Genomic DNA, 12,935 nt, shown 5'->3' on the forward strand with positions numbered 1-12,935 from the left:
TCTTAGGGTTATAGGCGGGTTTGTGAATCTTGAAACTCTCTTACTTCCTAAAATAATTGAGTCTGAAACTGTGATAGCCCGAATATTTTCTATGAACGACGAAATTGGCAAGAAACTTACTAAGCTTGTCTATAACCGCTTTATTGAGAAGAGTGAATTCGTCTATCTGAAAAGATGCTCCGAGTCAGTGCATCAATCTCTTATGTGGGATGATGAGGTGTCTATCAACACTTATAGTTCACGGCAATATAAGCGTTATATAACAACATTGAGGTTTGAAAAGGACGAGCATGGTCCATCATCTACACAAATAATTCTTGGTGAATTTCTCAGAGAATGTCCTCATTTGGAATGTATCGTATTGGTTAAGGAAGATTGGACTATTGTTCTGCCGAATCCGGATGATTCTATTGATCGGAAACTCAAAATCAAGTTCATTGAAATGAAAATTAATTTACCGACAATTCGTCAGATCTGTGAATCTAAACTTGTGAACAAGATTGTACTCGAAAGAGTAGAAATCACATACACCGAGCCTGTAGAAACTACCATTTCTGATATACCCAAAGTAAGTTTAGAAAGTTTTATTTGCATTGGACTAAGCTTACAAAATAAGGGATTTTATGATCTTCTTGAACAAATGCAGATTACAAAACTAAGATTTACAGAGTGCACTGTTGATGTCGAGTTACTAGATCGGATATTTAATAGTGAGCAAATGGCTAATTTGAACGAGCTTATGTTCCGTAAAAACGCATTGTGCAACGGTTCCCGGTTTGATATAAGCAAACTACGCAGCCTGACCTCTATCAACATTATATGTGTGGCGTGCGAGCCCATTCATAACGAGGAAATGTCTCAAGTGTGCCAATTCCCTGTTGAAAGAAACTCTTCAAGCAATTATTTGCCTGAATTGGAGAACAGTATATATTGTACTATGTTAGATCTATCACTTCATGTTAATCTAACATCTTTGATGATCGATATATGTCCTCAGAACTACTCTCTTTTCAAAAAACACGTGTTTAGGGCCGGTAATCTTAAACTCCTGACATTGCATGTTACTGATGTGTCTATCGATATCTCAAAGATTTTGGAAAGAAATAGCTCAATTGAGATTATGTACGTAGTTGGTTGTAAGAAAAGCCAAGTGCTTGTTACCCACCACAAAAGAGTGCGTTCGCAATGCAAAGAGCTAAGACTGATGGCTTTTATCATCAATAATTCAGATATTTTTAAGTACATTGCTAAGCTTAGGCAGATCGAAAAACTTGATATAAGTCACTCATTACTGAGTGTTGAGCATAAAAAAATGGTTCGAGCATTTTATTTCCGTGTATCAGAAGTTAGGTTAAGCATTTACGTTAAATACGCAGATAAGTTGATTATAGCGTTGAAAAAATTAAATTTTGATGCAAAGAAGAACAGCGTGTCTTTCATAGTAGTTAATTAAACGGTAATTGAAGTAAACGGCGAAGTTTATTATTCATCATAAAAACAGAAATGGCACGGTTAATATATAAGTAAGTTGCAATTACAATTATATATTTTTGGGTATAGAGTGTTCATAGCTGTACACCGCAACATAGTTTTTGACATGTTCTAGGAAAAGCACTACGTTAATTTTATAAATATGTGCTTTAAGCGATACTTTTCCACTAATCCACATATAATTATGGTACGATAAAACATACTATTTCTGATTGCCCCTTACAGTATTTACTATACTATTTTTTATTTGTCTGAAGACAGAATGTATAAATAAAATCTTCTCCTCACCAAAATACTTTTATTTATTTCTCCATAAATTTGGTTGTCCAATTATGAAGTAAATACGAAATATGCTAGCCGCAATAATCTAAGCAAAGCGTTTTGGACAATTACTTATTCATAAAAAATCAAAACTTTTAATATATGCTTTTCAGCACACAATATACTTTTTCTATTACCTCTAAATCCTTGCACTTCAATAGCTCTATAATGCTTTTACCGACCATCAGTGTTGTTTCTCTATCCATTTTATCCAAAATATACATGATCTCATCTCTTTTGCACCTGTTGAACAAATGTTCATATTTTATCAAATCCACTAAATATTCGCATATTGCTTCCTTTATTCTCGTGCACAAATAGTCTGGTTTGATTTCGAAAAGATATTTGTAGGCATGGAACGATACGTTTATGTTGCTTTTCTTCACTTTCGAAAGGTGATAGAAGACTTGTAACGATTTACTATCTAATTTTTTGTGTTTCCTCAAAATTTCGTAGTATTTGGTGAGATAGCAGATAATTATTTTCTCCCTTTCTCTGTCACATCGTTTGCTTGGTATCTCATGTGATATGTTGAGGTTCACAGTGTTATTTTCGCCGTACATAGAGCTATGGCACGCAATGCTGGACATAAATCGCTCGCTTTCCAAACTATCAAATCCCTCTATCATTACTTCTGTGCTGTTTTCGATGAATGTCTCCAGATTGTCTTCCTCAATCCTCAAATTTTGTAGGATACCTGCTTTTTCCTCCCAGTTCATTTTTATCTTCATTAATTTGTTCAAACACTCTGTGCTGAATTGCGAGCCATCGTTTATTACTTCTATAATTTTAGGATCTGGGAGCCAGTCCATATAGAACGGCAACACGATGTCCTGCGGAAGAGTCTTTGTAATCTGAAGAACCTCGTAGTTACGGAAGCGAGAGAGTGAGTGAAGGAGATCTGTTATCTCGCTCTTTTTGATCTTGATCCCTGCAATTGAGAACTCCGTCACTCGGTCGTTTTCCACGTTATGGTGCAGTTTCGTGGGCTGCTCCATCACACTACTTGGTTGCGCATCGATAGACTGTGAAATGCCTGGCGTATCGATGTGAATGTTTGAAAAGTCGTTCGTAGCGTCAGTCTCATTGGAGTTGAGGAAATTGAAAAAAAGCTTGAGCATTTTTTCATACACCTGATCCTTGTAACCCATGCCAACCTCTCTAACCATTCGTAAGTAACATACGAACAGCACATAACTTGTTTTTCTATATTCAAGCATAAAATTGATCACGTTTTCACATATAAATGCACATTTCAAAAAAAGTTCGGACAGAAAAACAAAAAATGAGTCGCTAAGGTTTGTACTCTGGTGAAGATAAATGAAGTTGGTAAGTTCGGAAAAAGTAAATTTGACAGATTTTTCTTGGCGAGGCGAGAGCATGTTCGGAGTCAGATATGATGAGAGTAAGAACTTCTCATAAATTTGGTGGCTGTCAACCAAATCTTTCCGCACAAAGGTTCTTGATACTATTTTTTGCACATTACTTGTCTTTGCACCATCTTCAACACATGATTCTCCGTCATTTGTAAGATAATTGCTGTTATTCTCATTATTGTCCGAGCCATTAACGTTTTGAGCGGCGCTTAAGACATTCAAATTATTGTGGACGGCATCTTCACCAACTTCGGAATCATTTCTGTTTTCAAAACCGTTATATTCCTTTCTGAAGCATAGTCTTTCCATCCTATTAACTACCTCGCCGATGCACTCGTCCGCAAGATCGCCCTCCACCATTCGTCCGTTCAGAACGCTGAACAGGATAGATATGGCCGTATCATACACATCGAGTCTTTCATCATTTATCAATGTGATCAGCGAATATAAGTACGTCGTATCATTGAGTTCGACGCTTCGTATCAGTTCTAATGCTGCTAATGCCAAGTTGATGTTCTTATCCATTGCAACACCGAAGATAGATTTTATAAGACGGGTGCTCTGCTCTTTTTTGGAGATGATGCCCAGTATTTTGAGTTTCAAGGAGTTGTTAGTGCTGTTTGCCAGGCATGTGAAAATGAAATCGAGATTCTTAAACACTTTTATCTTGATCAGTTGATAAACAATCTTAAGAATGAGGTTATTATTGTCTATTGAGACAGAGGAATTGTTTTCATTGGCAGAATCTGCTTCATCGTCACTTCTTTCTGTGTAGTCACTTTTCAAGCACTTTTGAGCGGTCAGATCCAATGACTCGCCTGCCGGCTGTAAACGCCTCGTTAGGTAATCCACGATGACATCCTCGTTATCATTTTTGCGGTAATATTCCAAAACTACGCTTTCACATTCGTACAGTTCCAGTTTGAACAGGATGTTGCGGAAATCACTTTCACACAGGTTTTTAAAGGTAGCAAAGTACATCTCCTTGACAAACCGGTTATTGTAGAGTATGAAGTTCGAAAGATCAACGATGTGCTTCGTGAACAAAGCAAGAACATGCGCATCCGACAGGTTGTTTATCACGATTGGCCATGAGGTGTTCAATTGTAGGGGCGATATGAGATCAATCGTTTCTTTGGGAAATGCTTTGACGAAAAAGAGGAGTAGCGGATTTATCAGTGCGACATCATCATCATTTTTGTTCTGTCCCAGGCATATGTCACCAGATACTTTGTTTTCCTCATTGTCCTGGGTCAAAGTTTCTGCAGCATCTATTTCATAATCCTCGTGCCACTCCTCGGTATTCTCCTCATCGTCACTCTTGTTGTGATCGTGTTCTATATCCAATGATGCAAGTGAACATCCCTCTTCGGCATTATCTGCTTCGTTTCCACCATCAAGTTTTACATTCTCATATCTGCCTTCATTGGTCAGGTCGCTTGCATAGCTACCGCCTACGTTTTCGTTGAACCGCTTAAAATCAATTTTGTTCTTCTTTTGGCTATCCAGCAAACAGCTCTTGATCACAACTCCAACAATACTCACCACATACGTATCATAGCAACTTTTTTCGTACTTCTCGGCAAGCAGCTCAACGTAATTGGTGGTGTTCGCGCGGTATTTCTGGCACACCGTGTAAATGAAAATGAATCGCAAGGTGTTTATCGGCGAGTTCGCAAAGGTGATGTTTTTGATGCACGGCTCAAGCAATTTTATAACGTCATCATTGTCTTTGAGAATGTGCTGGTTCAGTTTTACCACCTGGTCATCCATGTTCTGTATCGTTTGGCCGTTCTTGTTGATACTGTGTCTGTTGCACCCCAAGAATGCCGAAAGTATTATCTCCTCGTTTTTATCGTAGTACATCATAAAATAGTCTATATCAACTTTAAACTTGTTCCTTTCATCGATAAGGCTCATAGCCTCTTTCTTATAGTCCCAATCATCGCTTTCAAAACGTAAGTTGACCGGCTTGTCGATGTATGCAATCACTTCTTTCAGAAGTTTCAGGTTGAAAACATTTTTTTCGTCCAACAGATCGATGATAGCCGGTAAATCATCCGTTCTCTCGTCCCTTATTGTTGTAATCATCTGTATTGTCGTTGCCTGTGCGATTGTTGCCACCTCTCTTTCGTGCTTTCTGTTGCATATCGCCAGGTTGAACACAAAGAGCTTCTTCAGCTGCTCGTTGTTCAGAAAGGGCAGCATATACAGCGTTGTGCTCAGCGCCTTTATAACCAGCATAGAAGGCTTCAACGAATAGTAAAGATCTAAAACTTCGTCGTATTCTGTGCACTGATTGTGCGTTATAATGCTATGCAACACGTCCATAAATACTATATTGTACTTCTTTTTGGTCTTTATGATGTTAATCACGTTTCCTGTAAAATTCTGTGCGTCCGCCTCCAAACCTAATTTCTTGAGGTATGGCTCAACCTTTTTCAGTTGTGTAGCAATAAAATCCGACATAAGGGTGAGGTGGACGAAGCGAAATCTATATAAATGATGAAATGAAACGCATTTTGTTTCAGAATGTTTGATAGTCATTTTGATAAGCAGAGTTTTACCAATTAAAAAATAAACACGATAGCACGAACACCACTCCTGCTACGCTGAGAATGTTATCACGTTAAACGACAGTTGTTGATAATTTAGAATTTATAAGCACCACTCGAACGAAACGGTTAGTCGTATTAAATAGCGCCAACAAATTTACTAACACGTAAAAACAAATTCGCGATGGTGCTGATATCATCATTCACACGTAAGACTTTCATTAAAACAATTCTTATAATAGTATTTTATTCGTATGGTATTTAAGTATCGGAATCACAGTTCTACGCTTGGTATTTTTTTGCTAAGCCACAGTACCTTTTAATAGCGGGTAATTACGGGACAAGTAGCCGAAGCACTTCATTATTGCTAGGGTTAATTAATTATTTTAATTTATGTGTGCAGTGCACGTCACATTTGAGTACCTAATTTATTCCTAGAAAAGTTAATGTCCTACGGAGATGCATGGCATGCCACATACTTTTATAGAGAATGAACCGTAATTTGTGCCCGTTAACACTTCATTGCACCTTGTTGTACCAAATTCGCTATACCGCTTTGCTCGCATGTCATATACCGACCGCAGGAGAACAGACAGTCTAAATTACTCATCACATGAAAATATCTTAACTTGTTCTTATGGTTTGTACATCACTTAACACATTTTATGTGTGATATTCTCCGTTCATACGCCGTTTAGTGCCAACAAATCGCTAAACGCTTCATAATACCGTTTCGACCCGTTTAATGTTCAAATTAACTGTTCAATGAGTTATGAAGAGAATTTGGCACATAAATGTTTGCAAGACAGTTAAATGCACTGTTCAATCCAACATTCGATCATTTAGCTTAGTTTACTTTTGCTTGATTCGTACTCCTTGCACAGAAAAGTGTTCACATTCGTTGTGTAATTCAATTAAAGCGTTACAAACGAAAGCAAACAAATTCTGTTTGGTTCTGTGACCGGGATGATTATATTAAAAAATTTTGATTAGTTGCTCGGCAGAATGAGTAAAAAACTGTTTGGTACATCGTGAATATCCCAGGACCGTAAAAAAACATAAAACAGCCTGATCTGCCGCAAGCAATCATATTAGATCAAACAAACAAAGTACCTTTATTAAGCACCGTTGCATTTTTTGCAGACCCTCTGTATGAAAGAAAAGAAAAACGCAGTTGCTGATGACGTTGCTTACGTGGTAAGACATCGACTGAACAACCGCATAAAGGTGATAGCGATACACGGTGCAAGTACATCCGGCAAGACCACCTTTGCGAACAACCTGTACGCATCTCTGAAGGGACATGTTCCCACGTTCATACTCCACATGGACGGCTACTTCAAATCATTCACTGGGTCGGACGTAACAAAGTACGACTTTGATAATCCTGGATCGGTTGATTGGGACAAGGTGCACGGTGTGCTGCGCGCAATACACGACGGAGAGAAGTTCATACCAACGTACCAGTACTCGTTCGTGAGCAGAAAATCATCTGGTCCAACGATGGTGTGCAATAATTCTCCAGAGGTGCTCATAATTGAGGGAATATACGCTCTGAACCTCTTCAACAAATCGGTGTTTAATATAAATGCCTTTGATCCCTATGACTCGTCAAAAGAGGGCTACATGCCGAACGAGAATGAATATCCTGATTTTGGTGTGCTCAAGATCAGGCTGAACATCTGCAAAAATAGGATGGAGCATACGAGGGTATGCAGGGATGTGCTTGAAAGAGACCGTGGTTACTTGGAATCATCGTTGCAGTTTAGCTCGCAGGTGTGGCCGGCAACGACACGGTGGGTGTATTCCAGTGTGTTCAAAAGTAACATTGACCTGGTGCACGGGTCGTTCAACAACAGCAACTACAAGACGCTCTTCAAAAGCATCACCGACTGTTTAACTGGAAGCTCCTTGTACCACTCTGAGCTGGTGAACGAATTTAATGCGGTTGACTGTTCCAAAGAATGTATTAATAAGAGTAACAGCGATTTGACACTGTACGATCCGCCTCTATGAGCAATTTGGATCGCTTTACGGGTATTTTAAGTAAAGAAATGCTTAGGCATCTTTTGCTCTCTTTATCGTGAAGCGTGCTCGCTTGCTCTCGGCCGTGCTGGTCCGTTTGTGAACGAGCAGATCGTTACAGTAGATCAAACTATTATTTCTCCGTTTGGAGACGGAGATTCACGGTTTGTATCAGTTCTCGTTGTTTTATGATTCTTCAGCGTGAAAGAGTTTTATTAAACCTTCCTACCTAATACATCACCTGCCGTGCATCAATATCTAAGCACTACTTCTTCTCATCGATAGCGGTGAACCTGTAAGCCATTTCTTGGCTCACCCATCGAGGCTATCGGTCTTTACTTTCCAGGAGCAACAACCGGTACATCCACGCTGGTATTGGAGGTAAACTTTCACCGTTTGTGCTAAAAGGCAATTAATTTTTGTTTTGACGATGGCTTAATGTACCACTTGCCCCGCACACACCTATTCCGTAAAACGTGCTTCCTGAAAACCTGCACAAGCTGAGCCCTTGGCTATCGGCCCCTGCAGCCTGTTTGTACAACCATAGAATGGCTGACAACACCACTCCTTGAGAGATACCAATGTTCGTGGTTAGCGCCAGCACATATCTTAGGACTGCTCCCAATGGATTTAAACCTCTGGTAGAGCCTGTCTTTTAACACCCGCTACGAGGAACTGGCACCTCCCTATCTTTGAACGGCCCCTTCGGCCTTGTACTACACGGAGAGGTTGCACAGCTCCACCAAACTTGCTTCAGCAAAGACATACGCGCAACTCTCACGTAAGACAACGAGGAGACATAAAACTTTGCATTATTGCTTATTTATCGTTGCGACCTATTTGCAGTTCTCTGCCAAGCATGTACTGATCGAACTATCTTCTCACAGCGGGTTCGATCTCCAACTCCAGAAACGAGGTGCATACTAACCCGTCCAATCGACCATTTCAGATCTTAAAGCAAGTTAGCGATGCCAAACCAAATACTGCCGCCTCTTTTCTGCGTAAGGATTCTAAGAAGGCTCTCAAGTGCAGCTACGAGAAGAAACGTTATAAAAAAATAGCAGGGGCCATAAACATGGACAGTATACTTATAATTTACTTCACCAACTCTTATCATATCCTTCGCTTTTTATTCCACTGCTCATCATCCTCCTCGCTTTCGTCTTCGCTGTCAATGTCATTTAAGTCAACAATGTCATCATCGTCATCCTCCTCAATTACCTCTTCCTCGAGGCTCTCGTCCTCCCCCTCCGTATCGCTCATCGTTGCTTCCGACACGCTACTTGGACTGCTTAACGTGCTTGCGCTTGACTCTTCTTGATCGTTGTCTTCCCTCATGGGCTGCAGGGCAGACCAGCCACCATCGTTGTAGAACGTAAAAGGATCTTCCTTTATGGTTTTCAGCAGATTGTTCCAGTTGATATTCTGTGCTGTCTGGATGAAACAGATATTTCGACTGTCGATGAACTCACGCAGGTAATCCATGGACCGCGAGTCAACGGATGTGATCGTGATGAATGTCTTGTCCTTGAAGATAAATGTGAGATCGAATGATCGCGATACGTAGTTGACTCTCTCAAAATTTGCTACCTCCATCTTCTCAAAATCTACAATAAGAAATGGCGGCTCGAGAAGATTGACCAGGCACGTGCTGCTTGGCCGTATCTGCACGTTCTGTCTGTACGGCACTCCCTCGAAGTACACATCCTTACTGACACGATCTATCCGCAAATTGCTGTTGTTCTCCACGTTCTTTATGAAGTTGTCGTATTCAGCCTTGATCATCTCGAGGCGTATCTTTTCCTGTTCCTCTTCAAGGCGTTCCTTCTGCGAAGGATGCAGCTTCATGATATCGATGCTCATATTCTCCACAACTTCCTTGAAGAACTGCACGTTGTAGGCCTTCTTGCCGTTAAATATGATCGGGAGGGCCAGCTTAAAATGCAAAAGATACACATCGCCTTGTTGGTAGAACAAATGCTCGATATTATTGAACAAAATGGTTGTATCGCCAAATCTGAATCCGTTTTCGTGTAGCTCCAAGTTGCCTGCCCTGCTCTTTTTTTGCGTACGTACCTCTGTCTTAATCTTGACGTCGCCCAAAATATGCCTTCTTCCCTTTATCTCACACAGCGTTCCCTGTTCGCCTACATTACTCGTCTCGCGCCTCTCTACATATTCTTTCTTCGCATCGCCGATCTCATTATACAGCGAATTAGCCGTCTTGCTCCTATAGGTGATGCTTTTAATGATTTCGCCCTCTCTAAAGTTCACTCGCAGGTCGTTTCCGTTCAAACTGCAATTTTTAACGTATTCGATATGAAACGGCACCATATATCCATTTATGGGTATCAAAATGCTAAAATTTCTCCTGTCAATCACAAGCTTGTTCTTCCTTGGCAACTGGCTTTCCTTCTCATACGCCACCAATTTCTTGGACATCGTTTCCAATGGTTCAGTTGTTTCCATGTCGGAGTAATACCTTACCATTTCATCATTTAGCTTATCCATAAGTTCTTTTTGGTGTTCGTTGATTTCAATCTCTTTTTCGAGCGCCTTCTGTCTGCTCAGTCTCTTCTTCTCTATGTTGGTCTTCTCCCGCTCGATAAGAAAGTCTTCGGCAACAAAATTTTTCTTCTCGCTCTCACGCCATGTTATATCATCGGTAAGCACCTCAAATTTGCCATCAGTGCACTTCACAACATCAATGATCGTGTAGTTCTCGTGATCTGTTTTCATCACAAACGTACCATCCTCGTCCTTACGCAATCCTTCGCGCTGCAAAAGCCCGAGAGACTTGAGGTTCTCGAATTTTCGGTTCCGTATTTTTTCGTTTCTCCTCCGATAAATTTCTAGATAGTCCGCATCATAGAACAGAACACGCTGTATTTCTGCACAGTAGGACTGGTAGCGCACACCGATGCTGATTGTTACTGCATCTTCGTCCCTCACAATACGCGGGCTGTACGTAAATTCAACTTGTGACAGCTTGAGATCAAATGGTTTGTTAGGAGTGTCCAGGTGTCTTTCTAGTTTGCTTTCCACACACACCTCACCCTTTCTGATCATTTTGATTGCCTCTTCCATCAGGTACGTGACAAACAGGGCTGCACACTCAACATACTCGATCTCCTCTTCCTCTTTCTGAATGAAGAGATTTCCCATCTCAAAATCAACCGTTTTAAAGGCACCTATGTATGTGGAACAAAAGTGGCCGTGCAAACTGTTCTTCTCGCTCAAAAGCACGCTATCCGTGATCTTGATCAGCTCGTTCCTTATGAAGCTGTCGCTGCTCCCATCCTTCATCCTCTCATACACCCTGAGTTTCGCGCATTGCATGCTTTCAAGAATTTCTTTTTTCTTCGTGCTCGTGACCGCATAACACATGTCCTTCGTTATTAAGAGCAACGTCTCAGGAAATTCGTAGTTGAGTAGATAAATGAAGAGCGCGCTATTTGACCCAAAATCTTCCACTTCTAATTTTTTGCCTAAAATTGTCAAAAGCGGCATCGATATCGACTCCTGTATTTTTGCAACTCGGCGAACGAATTGCGACTCGTTGAGCTGCGAATCTACCATGGGTTATTTGTTTTGGTGAATATTTATATAAATAAAATGCAAATCTGAAACAAACGAGAAGTAGGGGCAAAAGGTATTTTGACGGCCATCGCAGCTAAAACAATGTTTTACAAGAGATATGTGCATTTGTAACATACAACGTGCTCTTGAAGGGCATACACACCATATTGGTGGTTTGGCAGTGTTCTCTTCGCGTTTACTTCAATAAGTTTTCTAATCTTTTTCAATTATGGTATGTCCATATATGTCATATTATTTTAGAGCGGAGACCATGTTTTGATGGCATTGCCGCAGAATTGCTGATAAAATACTTACGTTAGGCGGTATATTATGTGTTTCAGCAAAGATATTAGGAATTTCATCGCTCAACTCGTTGCGTTATTTGTCGGACCGAATAAAGAATGGAATATGATAGATAAGGAAGTTACGAATATACTGCGAGTAATATGGAATTTTATTAGTAAACTAATATGTTTCTTTCTTACTTGCTGTTTTCATCACGCTGTTTCGTTGATGTACGGCAAGAGACCTCGATATCATTTACTTCCGCGCGATGAGCATTTGTGTTGTTTACGCCGTGATATTTATGTTTCAATAATATAGGGCTGTTCACTAACGAAGAAGCCGTGGAACATTTTTCTTAACACCGGATAGGCAGGACTAACGAAGAAAACGGTGTAAAGGTTCTGCTTTGGATGTAAAGCATTTCAAAGTACTGACATGTGTCATCTTGAAACACGCCAAAAATTGGTTACTCTTGGTTTATACGATTGCTATCGTGCGATTTAGCAACGAACTGATCCAGCAAATAGTCAAAAAAAGGAATGGCACACTTTCATTTATTTTTGATCCCACCGCAGATCGCCTAAAATGGCAATTGTTTTATCACGAAATTTTGATCCTACAAACAAGCTAGCTATCTGATAGCTGGCAGGTAATAAGTTATAAACGGAGCATATCAATAAATGCGATAGATAGGTAATAATGTGCACTCTAAATAAGTATATTCCTGTACGAGAACGTGTGAAATGAATGGCTCACGATTATTTTTACGAAATATCCTGTTTTGTGTAATTGTGGCGTATGAATGACTTGTTGTTAAAATCATTTCTTAAAAGTGCTGTCTCTTACGTCAGAAAGCGTACAGTATTGCTGCAAAGAAAGCCTCGGTGGCACAAAATGCAACCTGTCAAATTGGTCGGTGAGCAATGACCAAAATTTTTGTAGAACAATTTGACACAAACAGGCGTACATAATGGTAATACGGGAAGATAAGTAAATTGGTTTCAGTAAAAATATTAGAACTATGTTCTGAATATAACACGCAGAACACACGGTGCAGCATTTGCTGTTATTGTGCAGATGTTTATTCTGTCAATCCTTGCCGGAGTGGTAAAGTTGAGAACTTAGGTTTACTTTACAGCAACGATGTGTTATTTGAAGAAAATAAATATTGTTCGATGTATAAATCCGTAGTTATAATTTTTCCTTACTTTCTTGCAACGATCTAAATTTTTTTACTAGTATTTTGTTATATTTCCAAAATTAGCACTGATGCATTTTCAAAAATTTTAACAATTATTCTCAC

The 12,935-nt window shown here is 39.8% G+C and overlaps 4 protein-coding genes across 4 annotated transcripts; 2 read left to right on the forward strand and 2 right to left on the reverse strand.

Annotated features, from left to right (window-relative positions):
* Positions 1-1,775, forward strand: VCUG_01336 (uncharacterized protein; the record flags this gene model as incomplete). The annotated part of the gene is made up of 1 exon (XM_008076164.1): positions 1-1,775. A coding segment is annotated over one exon (1,453 nt), but the record flags the coding sequence as incomplete, so codon positions are not given.
* A 129-nt stretch (positions 1,776-1,904) lies between these two features.
* Positions 1,905-5,735, reverse strand: VCUG_01337 (uncharacterized protein; the record flags this gene model as incomplete). Its single annotated transcript, XM_008076165.1, has 1 exon — positions 1,905-5,735. One exon carries the CDS (start codon positions 5,733-5,735, stop codon positions 1,908-1,910), a length of 3,828 nt encoding a protein of 1,275 aa, XP_008074356.1. The 3' UTR covers positions 1,905-1,907.
* Positions 5,736-6,894: 1,159 nt separating this feature from the next.
* VCUG_01338 (uncharacterized protein) lies at positions 6,895-7,994 on the forward strand (the record flags this gene model as incomplete). The annotated part of the gene is made up of 1 exon (XM_008076166.1): positions 6,895-7,994. A coding segment is annotated over one exon (865 nt), but the record flags the coding sequence as incomplete, so codon positions are not given.
* Positions 6,955-11,384, reverse strand: VCUG_01339 (uncharacterized protein). Its single transcript, XM_008076167.1, has one exon. The coding sequence runs from the start codon at positions 11,345-11,347 to the stop codon at positions 8,882-8,884; it is 2,466 nt and encodes an 821-aa protein (XP_008074358.1). The 5' UTR covers positions 11,348-11,384; the 3' UTR covers positions 6,955-8,881.
* Between the last annotated feature and the right edge of the window lie 1,551 nt (positions 11,385-12,935).

The sequence above is a fragment of the Vavraia culicis genome (assembly GCF_000192795.1).
Source record: "Vavraia culicis subsp. floridensis unplaced genomic scaffold supercont1.20, whole genome shotgun sequence".
Lineage (NCBI taxonomy): Eukaryota > Fungi > Microsporidia > Pleistophoridae > Vavraia > Vavraia culicis.